The 15,969-nt window shown below is 37.1% G+C and overlaps 2 protein-coding genes across 3 annotated transcripts; one reads left to right on the top strand and one right to left on the bottom strand.

Annotated features, from left to right (window-relative positions):
- The first annotated feature begins 1,193 nt into the window (after positions 1-1,193).
- LOC108669647 (NSFL1 cofactor p47) lies at positions 1,194-9,334 on the top strand. Its single transcript, XM_018157042.2, has 8 exons — positions 1,194-1,454; positions 5,048-5,181; positions 5,450-5,626; positions 6,084-6,190; positions 6,607-6,754; positions 6,956-7,093; positions 7,573-7,720; positions 8,635-9,334. The coding sequence occupies exons 1-8, from the start codon at positions 1,353-1,355 to the stop codon at positions 8,848-8,850; spliced, it is 1,170 nt and encodes a 389-aa protein (XP_018012531.1). The 5' UTR covers positions 1,194-1,352; the 3' UTR covers positions 8,851-9,334.
- LOC108669648 (telomere length and silencing protein 1 homolog) lies at positions 9,225-13,951 on the bottom strand. Of its 2 annotated transcripts, none has more exons than XM_047883459.1 (6): positions 13,804-13,951; positions 13,492-13,600; positions 11,902-12,047; positions 11,404-11,575; positions 10,941-11,112; positions 9,225-10,079 (listed from the first exon to the last, which is right to left on the bottom strand). In XM_047883459.1, the coding sequence occupies exons 1-6, from the start codon at positions 13,905-13,907 to the stop codon at positions 9,892-9,894; spliced, it is 891 nt and encodes a 296-aa protein (XP_047739415.1). In that variant the 5' UTR covers positions 13,908-13,951; the 3' UTR covers positions 9,225-9,891. The 2 variants fall into 2 exon arrangements, with proteins under 2 accessions (XP_047739415.1, XP_018012532.1); XM_018157043.2 differs by having other exon boundaries at positions 11,902-12,044.
- Positions 13,952-15,969: the final 2,018 nt, after the last annotated feature.

The following is a 15,969-nucleotide window of genomic DNA, read 5'->3' as shown; positions in this document are numbered from 1 at the left end:
GTTATATTGCGATAAAGGCCGAAATTCGCAGTGATCAAAGAATTTCTTCCAAACTATACTGAACAGATTTGAACGAAATTTTGAATATACATTCCTAACAACCTAGCGTTGATTTTTTTGGCTTTAAAAATTTTTCGATTTTGCCTTCGTTTGCGAGTTTTTTTTTCATTTCACAGTCATTCTTTGAGAAGTTGAAAAAACAGATCTGGGTGAAAAAACCATCGCTGGGAGTCATGATGTGCTGCACGTGTTGTGTACAAATCGTCAAACAAACATTGAACTTCTGACTTCGACTTCGGACTACCGCCCCCCGAACGGGTCGCCTGCCGAAGACCACCACTGCCCTGGATGTAATGGACCATCATGATTCCTGCCTTCCGGAACGTAGCCTTCAACACTTCAAGCCGTCCGTATCTAGGCCGTGGGTCGAACCAGCCCTCGGTCGAACGGTCACTTGTCGAAGGACGATAAATTTTGGAACAGAACTATGCTATCTGAAACCTAACCTCAGATGCGGTGAACGCAAAATTACGTAATTTAACGATGCCCGCAAGTCAGATTCGATCCGCGGTCTGGTGGTGCACGGCAGGTGGTGGTCAAGGACGGAGGAGGATAAAGTCGAGTGGTGCACGGCTGATTGGTGGATGTCCGGAGAGATCCAAGGCGTTCGATTCAGGGCTTATTGGTGCACAAATTTGGTGGTGCACGGCTGCGCTCCCCCCCGAACGCCCTCTTCTTCCTTACCGCCCCCCAAAACCTTTCCACCGCCCCCAGGGGGGCGATATCGCCCACTTTGGGAACCACTGGTTCAACATACTTGTTATTTCAAGAAGTTGATTCCGTGAGTTGATATGCCAATTGCTTAATCAAGTAGCTAGCGTTTATTGAATTATTCTTTAATTGTTAAAAAGGAGCTTAAAATACTAGTAATTTGAATGGATTTTCTTCATCCATGTCTATGAACCATCTTCGTTACTCAAGACAAAATTCTCATCTGATTCATTTATTTATTCAATTTGCATGGAGAAGGATTGAAAAAAAAATAAAGCTCACCTCTCAAAATTACGCTGTTTTTTTCTGAATTCATCATTTACCTAACCTATCAATCTATTATGAGATAAATAAAGAGAAAATTCACTGTTACCGTGGCAACACCATCTCATTGTCACTGAATTCTCTGAAACGGATCACGGAACGTCAAATCATGTTGCGGTAGTCAACGCGGTAGTATATATAACTATAAAGTATAAGCCTTACGTCAGTACTGTTGTAGAGTCTGTCTCTGGTATAGTCTAACAGTTAAACTTTTGTGGCTCTCTACTTTAGATATTATTTTTCTCCGCTAATTTGTCATGTCCGACCACGATGAATTGATTCAACAGTTTAGTGCTGTGTCTGGGGCTGATGCAGATCGAGCAAAATTTTTCTTGGAATCGGCTGAATGGAATCTGTCTGTGAGTACTACCAAATTAATAGGTTTATTTGTACAATTTACTTTTACAAAGTAGGCCTAGGCCTAATGGAATGAAAAGTTTCAATCACTTGATTTTTTGACTGCCAGTGCCCGTTCATCATTGGCAGTAACTAAGTACCTACCTAAGTAATACACATTACACAATATTAGAAGTACCGGTAGAAGATTGAGCAGAAACCATCCATCATCCATCAATGATCCATGAATGATAAAGAATGCCTTTAAGCCTGTATAACTGTAAGATGTGCTTTCCTGCAATTCTAACAATTTCAATGCTAGGTACAACCGTACAACAGCTCAACAGTACAACTAAGCCTAAGGTGCAATTTTTTCTATAAAATGAATAAAAATTCCATATAGCCTATTTGTTTGTACCTATTTTTTTCCAATTCCTTTTTAAAACAACTTTTTTACCTGAAAGTTTTGGTAAATTATGCCAGATAATCTAGATTTTACAAATTCACCATTAATACCATTGCCTTGCACTGAAATCTGAATACCTGTCGACTGTCGACTCAGTCGTTTGCTTAGACCTAATCTTTGTAATTATGTTGTCACTTGCCAGCCTCTTTAAGAAACTTTGTTATGGTAACAAAACTGAATTACAAGTCAGTTGAAGTCACAAGTCACAACTCTCTAATGGAATCAAAAAAAGCTCATTGCCATTGGATTTGGGTAGTATGTTACATTGTTACAATTAAACCCTTCCCTATAAATTTTTGCTAGATACTGATGTGGAATGTATCCCAGCTGTGTCTGGAGGCTGGAGCATACCTGCAATTTTTTGAACCAAAATATTCCTGTTTGATGAACCACTTCATATCTAATTATTCCTTCTTATTTAAGGCAAGCGTGCATGGTCAGGACACAAGATAGGGTAAACGCGGTATATTCCGACACATTAAGGACGCATCGAAAAATGAAAAACTATAAAAAAAAAACCGTATGCGTTACGTAAGTTCTGTTGCCTTCATCAGTTCATGTGACTCTCAAAACGCTTCACTACGCGTCAGCAATGATGAAACGTCACAAAATGTTACCATATTTATTAAAAAGCCTTTAGAATGGAAACCTACCAAATCCCTTTATTCCGTCACTGTGTGTGGCAATATTCGACACGTGGTGAGTTGTATTGCGTCAGCGCTTCAAATTTAACTGATACGTGATGCCGACATCAACGTATTCGAATTCCGATTGCTGTGTGAGCTGTATTGGGATACAACACGGCTTTGAATTAGAACACTAACGAATATTGAACACTACTTAATTACGTTTTAATTAACAGCTATTAGGCTTTTCCGCTTTCAATTAAGCAAATTTCAATTTTTGTACAAAGCTTGGAATGATCTGTGTGTGTCCAATTCAAGTTGTGTTGGAATTAGTTTTGATGGGTCTAAATCCATCAATCAACTTAATCATCTATTAATTTATTTACGACTTGAAATCAGCGAATACAAGTATACTTAAAGGATTCCTAATATATTCACAGACGTATTTAAAAGTCTCAAACCATAATATTCTTCCTATAAAAACAGTTATTCACTATTTGGTAGAGCCATGTCAACTGTCAAATTTGACACATTTTTCGATGATCTCACCACGTGGCATGCATTGTCTCTCTTTGGATCTCAATATTTTCCCACTAGATGGCCAAGACCTAGTGTTTTCGCAGTATTTCAACACGCAAATGTATGACGTCACCATTTCAACCATCAATGAACACATGGAAATAAAAACAAAGCTTAATATAAAGGAAAAACTAGAGAAGTGACGGAATTACCTACGATGTCGGAATATACCGCATTTACCCTACTAAATTTTTGGATAGCATGTCACTTTAGAGCTGACATTCATCAGTAATGAGTAGAAAAATTCCATACTTGCCTAGTTAGAGGTTATTCCATGTAGCAACTGACAAACTCGTATACTTAACTCTGTTTAAAATTATGTATATTTATTCCAGCTTAATTTTCTTGTAAAACATGATCTATTCAATGAAATTAAAAACCTCCTTCTACCCTCTAGAAGCAAAGGGAGTTTTTGTTCATTAGTTTGGTCATTGTGAGTTTACAAGAATTTTGCTGCTAAACTGCCTGAAATTAAAAAAGGCATCTCATTATTATATAAGATAATAATTAAGTTGAATTAGTTTTAAAAATTGGCATTAAGGATGAGAGAATCCTGTTGCTAAGAATTTTGTCTCTGAAATCTGAAAATTACACTTATTGTTATGGAATAGGCCTAATGATTGTTTAGGCTCTATTTTTTGGTTTAATTTCATTATTTCCTGAAAACAGCATCTCTCTTGAGCTCAGAGTCTCAGACTTCAATTCTAAATCACAACTCAAAAATTGTTTTCAACAAATTGCAACACAGTAGACTCTATTTAAGGGGAGCGTCTATGTGGTGAAAAAACTTTTTTATTTACAGATGGGTCACTTTGAAACTTGGTACATCTATGTAAACAGAATTCTAAGACTTTTTTGTTTGTGTCAATTTTTTGAAAAAAATGAAGGAAAATGTGAAATTCTTAGAAATGGCAAAAAGGGTGTACTATAGAAATCTATCTCCTTCTAGGATTTTGAAGCTACAACATCAAGACGCATATCATTTGATGCGTAAGGACCATGTAAATTGATTCATTGTAGCTTTTTTTGAAATTCAAATTTTTGCTGGTGTGGGGGACATTTTTGTAAAATTTTAGAAAATTTTTTGATTTCCCCATTTTTCTCCCCTTTTTTTCCTCCATTTTTTCAAAATATTTTCAAAACTTTAATGAAATTGAAAAAAAGCTTCAACCAATCTCTAGATCTTTCATTTGTGAATCGAATGGTACATATAGCTCTCATTGCTGTAGATTCAAAACTGTTGGAGGAGATAGTTTTCCAGTGACAATAAGTGTGATTGTTCAGCAGAGCTCAACAAAGTCCCGGGCGCCTTGAAATAGGCGTTCAAGGTTGCAAGGATGCAAGGATGCAAGACCTGACAATACTGGAGCTAAATCTCTGTCAAGGATGGTGGGAATAACAGAGCAATAACCATCCGCCCTTGCAACTGTTGAAAGGTTACTGGATCAGAGAGTGTGAAGACTAGTTATTTAAGGTGCACTGAGGCATTTACTCCCTATGTTGAATGTTAAAGTACTCCACCAACCTTTACACTTTTGCGATCTGTCGTGAACGCATAAATCAATGTACAGAGATGGTTTTTGTACTGTTGGATAGGTCAGAATGTCAGCTTTAAGATGAGACTAAAAACAGGAAAAGTAAAAATTGTCGATTTTGGATATCAACGCTCCCCTTAATATGAGATGAATCAACTTACAATTTTGAAAGAAAGCTTGAAAGAATTTAATGAATTCTATTCAATTGTTTCCTAGAGATGTTGAAGCCAATGGTAGGGCTATTTGAGCAGAGTTGGATCTTGGTACAAACCAAAATTAGCATTGATAGGTACTTTCTCATACTATGAAACTGTAGACTATGAATCATGAATTGGATCTTTTTATAATTTTTTATGAACATTGCTTACAGCAACCAAGTGAAAGATGGATTTATTTTTCTTTTCTGACAGACAGCTTTGAGTAGTTTCTTTGAGGAAACTGGTGAAGAAGATGGTGCTGCAGGGAGGGACAGTGCTAGTAGTGCTCTGCCTTCAGCTGTTGGGGGTGCAGCATTCAAAAAGCCAGCCAGCACCGCTGAACCCAAGTACATAAGAGCTGTGGGCCTAGCAAAGCACATGTGGTGCACTCTTGATATGCTTTTATTTTATATGATCATAAATATTACCAAATTTATGTACCTTGAGTACCAGTATAATTCAATGTGTTGAATGAAAACCAATTAAAACTTATTAGCTGCCTAAATGTGTTCCCTTTTTCTTGTTTTTTTTTTTTGGGGGGGGGTTTATTAGCCTTGCAATTTTGGAATGATTGTTTTCTCTTGCATTTAATTATTTATTTATGATGAAAAATAGGCTGAAGCCTGCATCAGGAGGCTGGTCATCCAACTCTGACAACAGTGATGAAGATGATGAAGACAGTCATGGCCAGGCATTCTATGCTGGAGGTTCAGAGCATTCAGGCCAGCAGGTTCTGGGCCCACCTCGCAAGAAGCACGACATGGTCGCCAAACTTTTCAAAGCTGCCAAAGAGTTAGTATGTGTGTGTGATTGATGATGAATATGACATAGTATCAAACTATCAAGTGTTTGATAGGATTAGGTAATAAATAATATTTTTTTGGGCTGGTATTATGAGGCAGAGCTTGATACAAAACCAATGAAATGCTAACAATCAAAAATGAGTAATTAGAATTGTATGTTTTAAATGGTGGTACTTGCACATCAAGTGGTTACTGTTCAGCCCCCATGTTCAAATTAACTGAAATTATTACTGAAAATATATTAAAAGTTACCTTCAAAGAGCTGATAAATAGGTAGTTAGAGTGCTGCTTTTGTTGCTATCCTCTGTCAATGCTAATTCGTTTCTCAATTCAAATCCAATCGTTTTTGAAACTTTCAAATAGCTCTGGTGAAATAATGATAGTGGCTCCATGACTTCCTGCAAGTGCTTGTTCAACATTAAGATTATGACCCTCCGGTGATTCAGACATGGGGCTGATGTTGTGGAGGACAGCAGAAGTGGCGCCAGGTCTGTACGCACTCACTTCCAGGGCACAAGTTATAGATTGGGCGAAACAATGGATGACACACAAGGTTTGAAATTATACACAATACATCACCTTCTAAAAGCTCATTTCATCAGTAATACATATATCAGTTTATCTTGAATCTTGACCAAATGTTCAGCATATACCTAGTATGTTAGTAATCATTTCTTTAATACAGGAATTTTACCTAATTGTTCCTGCATTATTATTTCTAAATTTTGATTGTGAGTGAGTGAGTTTTAGTATTTATTCTAATTGAAGAAAAGGTGAAAAAAGTATAAATTTTAGGGATCTTATAACTACTTCAAATACAATCGACTTTTATTTTTGCACCATTCCACTAATCTCTGCTTAAAGTTGTGGCCTAATGAGCTTGCTAGATAATGACTGCCTTCTCTTTCAAATTCCAAGCTAACAAATGCTGTAAACCCCCTTTGCTAATATGACTATTTGGTTGTGCAGTGTTCTCTGCAAGCAGTTCCAGAAATAATCAGGGGCCTGAACCCGTTGAGCTGCGCATGTGGCGCACAGGCTTCACAGTTGGTGATGGGCCACTCAGGTCATACGATGATGATGAGAGCAGGCGTTTTTTGAAGGATATCAAGAATGGGTGCGTCTTTCATCAGCCAATATCACTGTCATGCTAATAATTATTTTATTATAAATTCTGCAATGTTATTGTGAGACAATTGCAACGAGACATTCTGCTCATGATATTATTTATCACAAATTAACCAACTACTTTTAAATACAAAGCACCCCACTTATTGGGTGTATGATTCTTGATTGCATGTATGCAATATATGTGCAGGCATATTCCTCTTGAATTGTTGAAGGCATCGGGAGGTCGCGAGGTCGCCATCAACATGTCAGACCACCACCATGAGGACTACGTTGCACCTAAACCCGTCCTCAGAGCCTTCACTGGACAGGGGCAGGCACTCGGCAGGTATATACTGCCTACTTGCTTAATTGTGGCCTGCATACATTTTCCCTAGGGTCACCCCCTACTAAGAAAATACTACGGTAACTTATGTAACTAAAAGCGTAGGAAATGAGAGATAAGAAATGAAGTGGTGAAAACTGTAAATTAAAAAACGATTAGTTACACTGCGTTTAAAATTTGGTTTTCTTGAGGAGGTGATGCCAACATGAGCTTAACAGGGGAAATGATGATGATGCGTTCTATTTCATGTTGACAGCCGTGTTCTCTGTGCCAAATGTTTCAAGGCGAATAATTTCTAAGGCTGTTATAATTTGACTGATCTTGCATTGAACAGAAGAAACTGTATGCAGCAAGAAATTTTAGTTGCTTTGAAACACCTGCGCATGGAGAATTATGTTATCGGGAAATTTTTGAAAGTGATATGTTTTATTGTCTAATTTAGCACACTCGTCTGAGGATATATTTATTTTTTTTACCTTCAGTCCAGCGCCGACCGTGATGGGGCAGGTATCGCATGTGCCAGGACCTGGAGGCAGCACCCACAAGCCCTTAGGGGACCCAAAACAACTTGAGGAGGATGCCAAAAAGGCGCTGAGCGTTGACGCCACCCAGCCGACCACTAATGTTCAGGTATTGCCGCCGCCTTACCACACCATTGTTCAGGTACTGCCCCGCCTTACCGCACCATTGTTCAGGTATTGCCCCCGCCTTACTGCACCATTGTTGAGGTATACCATTGTTCAGGTATTGCGCCCGCCTTACTGCACCATTGTTCAGGTATTGCCCCGCCTTACTGCACCATTGTTCAGGTATTGCCCCCGCCATACCGCACCATTGTTCAGGTATTGCGCCCGCCTTACTGCACCATTGTTCAGGTATTGCGCCCGCCTTACTGCACCATTGTTCAGGTATCGCCCCCCGCCTTGCTGCACCATTGTTCAGGTATTGCCTCCGCCTTACTTCACCATTGTTCAGGAGTGTTCCGCCCAAATCAAAAGTCCTATTAGTACACGTGGTGGCTATATTACATGTAGCAGGCGATTTCTCGTCTGTAATTGGTTGGTTTAGCTTGAAATGCCTTCAGTGACTGGCTGACTGAGTTACAAACTTTGTAACATTTTTTTATAATAGTACTTTTTAGCACATTTTCTCATTTGTGGAAAAAAGTCGCTATTGTGCTTGTAATGTCCGTCCGTCCGTTCTTGACGGACGGACGTACGTGAGAAAATGCGCTCTCTGTCACTAAATGCAGTGAGTACTGATCTATTTTTTTAGTTCTGCGCGTGCCTTACCTCAATAATATTGAAATAGGAAGTTTTTGCTCAGCGAGTGCCCAGTATTGTTAATAAGTTTTTTATTTCGTATTTTTGTCTTTCAAGACGCAATAAACACCTCCTAAATACTATTTGTAGTTTACAACGATTAATATTGGTTTATTTGGTTCTGTTCGATATAGATATATGATCTTGTCAAAAGTATGAATAATTTAATTGTGTATAAAGTTCTTTCAGATTTACAAAAATCAGACGGTTTTTTATTGGCAGGTGCGCCTCAACGATGGGAGCAGACTCGTGATTCACGCGAACCACAGCCACACGGTCGGTGACCTGAGGACGTACCTAAGCGTGGCTCGGCCCGAGTACGCCTCCCTCAATTACTCCCTCATGACGACATTCCCTCACGCTGAGCTAGCGCAGCATGATCAAACCCTCGCCCAGGCAAAGCTTCTCAACGCAGCAATCGTCGCTAAAATTAAATGATCCTTCCCCAGCATAGGATATTGGCAAGAAGAAACGAGTGCTGGTAGCGCGTGAGGGTTGCGGATTGTGATAGGAAATTAACTCGTGAAACGAGTCTTCAAACCTGCCTGCCTAAGTTAGTATAACGAATGATTTTTACGTTACTTTTTACCGTACGGAGTTTTCTTCAAAAAGGTCTTTTCTTTGCTGATTCGAAGATGTGTAATGGAGCAGTGGTACGGTAAATACAATCTTTCATTCGCTTGTAGCTTTCAGCCTAAGGTTACGAGTTTTTCATGACTTCATGTATCTTATCTAATCATCAATCGTAATAAATCATGCATCCGGTAGAAATTTGTGAACACTTCCGTTGCTTCTTCAGTAACATTAAAAAATTAACGTTTACAAGATTTATATTAGTCGTCAGTTATAACGGAATGGGTTACAAGCGAGGTTCATGTGGCTATTACTACTCCTACTCAATATTGTTAAATTGAAACAAAAATTTTCTTTTCTTTAACCTCCAAGGCAGAGTGACGTCTTTTAATATGAGAAAATAAGAATTTTCATAACATACAAGCTATGAATGATCCTGAAAAGTAGCCTAAAATGCCATGTACATAAGTACGACTTCATAAGAAGTCACGGCTTTATTGTTCATTTAAACCTACAATACTGTTTCCGAAATTTATTCCGCTCGGTGTTCATGGTAACAATTTATGCTCACAAGATTTACTTTACATTTACCTCTTCCGTATGAATAATAATTGCCAGTAATCGTAAACGAAGCCATTCTCAATTCTGCATAGTGTACTATCAAATCTATCATTTATGACATTGAATTCAAAATTCAATCACCAAATCCTACTGGTCGCCAATTTAATTCAGGAACTATATCACAGAAAAAATGATTTCCAGGGTCGCAAGTAGACGAGTTAGCGCATATGACAATGTAACTCCTAATCTCACGTTTATCTGGAATGTTGAAAGGGGCTACAACACGTATAGCTAGCCATCAAGTAGTAATAACATATGGAAAAAAATACAGCAGCACGACTCGCATCAATGTCTTCTAAACTGCTTGCGAAATTTTTCATAATGGAAATCGTCGGTCGCTTTCTGCGCTGTTGGCTTTTTCGGTGCGAGAGTAGAAACCTTGACACCGCCACCCACCACGGGCTCCACCACCTCCTCGAACTTCTCTTCCTTCTTCTCTTTCTTTTTCTGTGGTCCGCCTTCCTCAATATTAACTGTGAAACAAAGGAATACAGCAAGCACATATCAAACGTAGTCTACAGAATCAAATTTTTGCTCTCAACTCTATTTTATGTCTCAAGAAAACTAGTTAAAATCGATAAGATCTGGAAATTACTTGAGCGGAAACATCATGTATTTTTTACAACACTTCTCTTTAACTTCACTTCGTTGTTTGATTGTTTGTTTGTCTGCTACAAATCTTATAATCGATATTTGACACTCTTCTACCTGTCCAATCGCTCTGAAATTTCGCACACTTGCGCAAAGTTGGAGACAATGCATGAATCAATTGACAGAATAAATAATTTTAAAAATTGAAAAAAAAAAATTTAATATTAAAAAAATTTTTAAATAATTTTGTCTGCTACAAATCTTATAATCCGTATATGACACACTTTGACCTGTCCAAACGATTTGAAATTTTGCACACTTGCATAAAGTCAGAGATAATGCATGAATCAGTTGACATAATAAATAATTTTGAAAATTCATAAAACTGTTATATATTAGAAAAAATTCAAATTAAATTTTTTATATTTGACAATAAAATTAGAAATTCATGGTACATGTGTAACATCAAAGACACTGGATTCGTCAGAAGTGTTGTCTTTAAAAATTAATTTTAAAACGCATATTATTTTAATCCTAATTTCATCAGGAATATGGTAGTAATAACCAAAAATTTGTGTTCGTACTTCAGCAAATCCTTGTATTATTTATTCAAGGTCTGAATATCATCGCAACAATCTACTAAACATCAACGAAGGAAGCAAAAACTGATGCAACAAATTACTTGATGAGGATCAACTAAATCTCATCAGTTATTGCGAAAAAATAAGCTAATGTTGACTCACATCTGTTGTGTTGCACGAAGTTTACTGCCATGTTCTTAGGGACAAATTCAGAGGGCTTGTCTTTCTTTCTGAGGGAGTCTCGCAATAATTTCTGCTTAGTTTCTTCAGTAGCTTCAATATTGCGAATTTTAGCCTCCAACCCGAGGTCTATTTCTGGAATACCACTCAGCATCTGCCATTAACAAAAGTTAACAGGATCAGTCATTAGTTCTACATTGCAGACGATGAAATATTTGAGCATAGCATGCTCGTTAGATTAAGAATGTTATGTAACCAGCAATATAAGGGCTGGATGAGTGGGAAAAATTGATTCCAATCCCGATTAAGTGAATCGATTTTGACAGTTGTTGCTACGAATATTATTACTAGATAAACATGAAAGTATATCATGTACATGTCTAATTAATGAAATTTTTAAAGCCTAGTCAGTTGGAAGATCAATGATAGACGACTGACTACGTACTTGATTGCTCAACATCTCTTCATTGGTTTTTGATGAAGACTTTCTTAAAAACTCTGGTACAGCATTGAGTGCAGCTTGTTCGGGAGTTAGATAGCGGTTCTCTTCCGAGTTTGTTTGATCTCCATCTTGCTGTCCTTTTCTCTTAGCAAGGTTTTCTTCAATGTATTTTTGCCTGCACAAAGACGATAAACGTGACTAGTAGAACTGACTTCATGTTACATACAAACGGACAATTATTGAAAATCGGTGAACTGACTTAGCTTATTTATTGGGTCCACTCAAATGATTCGAGCCGAAGATGCATATATACTTGATACTTCTTCTACCTGCTTGTTTTAAACATTTATTTGCACTAGGTTTGTACGGTTCTGTAATAAAACTAATAAAGCCATGTCATACAAAAAGATTGATGCAGCCGCGAAGGTACAGAAACTTCTGTGTGGATATCGAAAATTATAATAGCTTTAATTCAACACAAGAAAAAAATCCAATACTTACATCTCAGCATCTTCATCCCTCCGGTTGGTCTCAGCAGAGAAAGCAGTTCCGATGCCTGTGTCATAAGCGTCGTCCATTTTAGGAGCATTCTTGATATCTTTGAGGTCCACCATGCCACCTTTCTTTGTTTTGTAAGGATCGTCCTGTTGAGTTAGTTTAGTTTAGTGGCCAAATGTTTACTAGCGCTTCAGCTATTTAGCTATCTCGCACCGAAAGTCAAGATGAACATCACCATAGAGGTGGAAGGTCTCAATTATTCATCACCCACAAGGGGCGGAAGGTCTCATATGTCCAGCCCGCTGAAGCTGGCTCGAAAGAAGCAGCGTTAGCATCTCAAATAGACGAAGTGATAAGGAGGGGCAGGTGAAAAGCAACAGAAACGAAGACACTCGAACAAGAGGTCGCTTACATGGGACGTCGGCCGCCCGCACGAGAGAGACAGAGAAGGGAAATGTAAGGAATCCTACCTACATAATAACTTAACCCCACAACTGAGACCCGCAGTCAGACACCGCGAGCTCAGCGGTGGGGCGCTCAGGAACAATCCCCATAGGAACGCGAAATCCCATAGGACTTCTGACGAGCACAGACACACGTCAGAAGTCCCCCCTGAGGGGTCATCCTGTTGAAAAAAATCAAGTGTAGATCTTTATGTTAATGGCTTTGGAACTTTATTTTATCTGATATGGCTAACACATATTCATTAATAATGTCAATTGAATATTTCATAGACACATCAATTGAACACAGCAAATCAAATACATTACAAATTACGCACACATTAAAACTTTTATCTTGAACAGGATTTGAATACTGTTCATTGCAATGTAGGTGTGTTACCAAAAATTACACATATTTTACTATCAACTGCTTAGCTAACGCATTAAATATAGTGACATACGGTATTATAGCAAACACTATATATGGTTGTCTAATTTAGTAAACAAAAAAATTCTGATTCAGATAACATTACAGTTTCATAACTATGCTGGAATGCCTATTAGGACCAAGCTTCAAAAGCAAAGGAAGAATATAAAATTTATAAACAACAGAAAATTACATCTTTGATCTCGATTAATGATTGCTACATTGTCTCACATTAATTTAGGTACATTGTTGAATATATTTCAGAATTATGTAAAGTTAGCATAAATTTATTTTAGGAATTTATTTCTTTGATTTGAAAGTTAACAAAATACTGAAAAAAATATAAGACATTTAAATAATTTATTTGTCTTCCCAACATTTTTCTATGATGACAACTCTAGGCTAAACTTACTTTAGAAACCTGATGAATTACTCCAGCGTTAAACATGTTGAAACTTATACAAGTGCATTAAAACTTAATACCGTAGGTCTATCCACAATACTATATACAGCTCTGGATGTTCATGGCTAAATTCAGAGTAATTGACATCAGGCCCTATAATAAAACGCCGTACCACTGAGCTAAGATACTATGTGATGACCTATACACATAAAGTTGTAAATTTTACATCTATCTTAGCTACGTTTTGATTCATTGAACCAATAAATTTCAAATACTTGTACCATTGAAACATTATTGACATTGTGAGTTCAGATACTTACATCTTTCTTCTTCTCTTTGTCTTTGCTGCCAGCCAGAAGTGCCTCAGCCGTTACTCCACCAACCCGCTGTTTCAACTTCCGAAGAAGTTTATTTTCTTCTATTTTCAAACTTAAAACAAAAAAGAATTATACATTAATGAAATAAGTTTACCAAAACCCTCAAGAATTTACTAATGGATTTTTTCCATAAGATGTATTTCAACGGAATTAAATTTAAAAGTAAATATATATTAAAAACCAATAGTCAATAGAAAACAAAAGAATATGATGACCCTATTTCAGGATTTTTTATGATAAAGAATAATTATTCACCTTAATGTTTCTTCATCATCAGATTCTTCATCTTCTGAGAACCTTCTCTGTCTGATGGACTTGCTTTTGATTTTTTTGAACATTGTTGACTTTTCCTCACCCATTGAAATTACTTTTTATATGCTACTCAAATAAATCCTAAAAAACTGAAAAAATATAAAGAGATATTTTAAATGATGGTCCCAATTTATTTCTATTTATTCAAAAATTAATTTTAAAAAGTAATTTTTGCAGCAATGGGAAGAGAAACATTGAATTTTTATATATTTATAAATTCTTAATATGTCACCCTTGTCCTTGTGCAGCCCAGCAAACATCTAAATGGTAGCTAAAATTGTCCAGCAAACACAAGAAAGCATATCTTTCTCACTGAGAGCGCTGTACCAGTGATACGATTCTTCAGATCAACCAAGTTGCTGGTAGAGGCGGGACAAAAACAGCATCCCTGATGTTATGACGTAACCCCAAGAGTAATAGTCACATGGGTGAGAATGTTAGATCAGGTAATCTTAGTGGCCAGGAGTGTAGAGAATGATTTTCATTTCCTATGCATCCTACCCAACATTCACAGCACCACCCTACTGCTGTGGTGCTGCCACTGCCCAATTCCACATTTAAATAGGTTGAAAAAATTCAAATTTTTCTCTTTTCATTGCTGTATAAATTATTCATCTTTAATTTATACCATGCAATGGGGTAATAAGGGATGATTTTGAGAGTTTTTTTTGTAAATAACTTCTCACCATGAAACATTTCATAAACGAGTTTGAGCCTATTTTAAAGATTTTTGCAAGGGCTGTTGTATGGTATCTCCAAAATAATTCCATATGCTATTCATAAAGTTGTCATACAGAAAAGCGTCCTGAATTACCCCTGGGAAAGGGGTAATATGGGACACTCAAAATAGGACTTAATTACAAATGTTTGAAGCATGCAGAGTGTACTCATTCATTACTAACAGTTCTCCAAAGTCCTCCTCTTCCTTTATACATATAGAATAAATGACTGTTTTGTGATTTTTACTTGTTATTCCTTTATAGATATGATACAGGGTGACACAAAAAAAACAGAGCTCATAAAAAGTTGAATAATTTCCACAATACTCAAGTAATCCTGTTATTTGTTTCAGATTCATTAAGAAGACGGATTGATCTAAGAGTCTACCACGTGTGAGCTTCGAGATGCCTTGGACTACAGAGCAAAAGACATTTGCAGTTGAGACATATTTTCTCAATAGAGGCTCACGGTTTTTATGTCAGAAGCTTGTAGAGCTCGCTCAGACAAGAGCAGCGCACTAGCCCTGATCTCGCTGCCTTGTCTGTAACTCAAGTTATTCAATTTTGAATGAGTCGCACCACAGGAGAACAGGCTATTTTGTGAGTCACAGTCAAAGTGTTAAGTGTTGTTGTTCAGTTAACGTTTAGTATTGGTAAATTGGTCTGAATCAAATGAGAATAGTGCAATCAGTCACTAGGACTAGGTACTAGTTGGTGTGTTTAGGGGGTAGAGTCTGGTAGATTTATAGGACATAAAACTAGTAAGTTTTATGTCCTATAATTTTATAGGACATAAAACTAGTCTTTTGATAGTGTTGTGCACTGTGCTATCAGCTACCTATCTATTAGTATGTGACTCTTCAATGTTTAGAAGATCTGCATTCCTAAAGTGTTGTGTATTGAAGCCAGTTAAATGATCAATATTTAGCTCATTACCTTGCTACATGCAAACTTTACAAAGCTAATGAATAGAATTATCAATAATTATTTACCAAAAGTCAAAACACCACCTTGGCCATTCTTGAAGGCAATAACTGCCCTTTTTAACACGTTTTTCTTAGCTTAGCTTCGCGTTTGTTTGTTTGTTTGTTGTTAACATTGACAACAAAAATTAGCCCACTTCTGATTGTTCTAGAGATCTGAAATTCGGCATGCAGGCTATTTTCGCCTAACAATTTCAGATAGAATCATAAAAACTAGTAATTAGAGACCTAAATTAGTTTAATTGAGTAAAGTATATATATAGTATATTAATAGTATGACGTGCGGGCACTGACGTTATAGACGAGCAGGTGCTGACGCTGCGTATTATCGATACGTACGTCAAGTCATACTTAATCAAGTCTTAATCGTTTTTCTTGTGGACTAAAAAGTAGAAAATAAAATACTT

The sequence above is a fragment of the Hyalella azteca genome, unplaced genomic scaffold (assembly GCF_000764305.2).
Source record: "Hyalella azteca isolate HAZT.00-mixed unplaced genomic scaffold, Hazt_2.0.2 contig12935, whole genome shotgun sequence".
In the NCBI taxonomy this organism is placed as follows: domain Eukaryota; kingdom Metazoa; phylum Arthropoda; class Malacostraca; order Amphipoda; family Hyalellidae; genus Hyalella; species Hyalella azteca.
This window is presented reverse-complemented; position numbering and strand designations above follow the sequence as displayed.

Coding starts and splice junctions, on each gene's coding strand:
- LOC108669648 (XM_047883459.1), bottom strand. CDS start 13,907: ATGGGTGAGGAAAAGTCAACAATGTTCAAAAAAATCAAAAGCAAGTCC. Junction 11,576..11,901: donor AGGGATGAAGATGCTGAGAT/GTAAGTATTGGA, acceptor GTCTTTGTGCAG/GCAAAAATACATTGAAGAAA. Junction 10,080..10,940: donor CTTCGTGCAACACAACAGAT/GTGAGTCAACAT, acceptor TTTGTTTCACAG/TTAATATTGAGGAAGGCGGA.
- LOC108669647 (XM_018157042.2), top strand. CDS start 1,353: ATGTCCGACCACGATGAATTGATTCAACAGTTTAGTGCTGTGTCTGGG. Junction 1,455..5,047: donor CGGCTGAATGGAATCTGTCT/GTGAGTACTACC, acceptor CTTTTCTGACAG/ACAGCTTTGAGTAGTTTCTT. Junction 7,094..7,572: donor CAGGGGCAGGCACTCGGCAG/GTATATACTGCC, acceptor TTTTACCTTCAG/TCCAGCGCCGACCGTGATGG.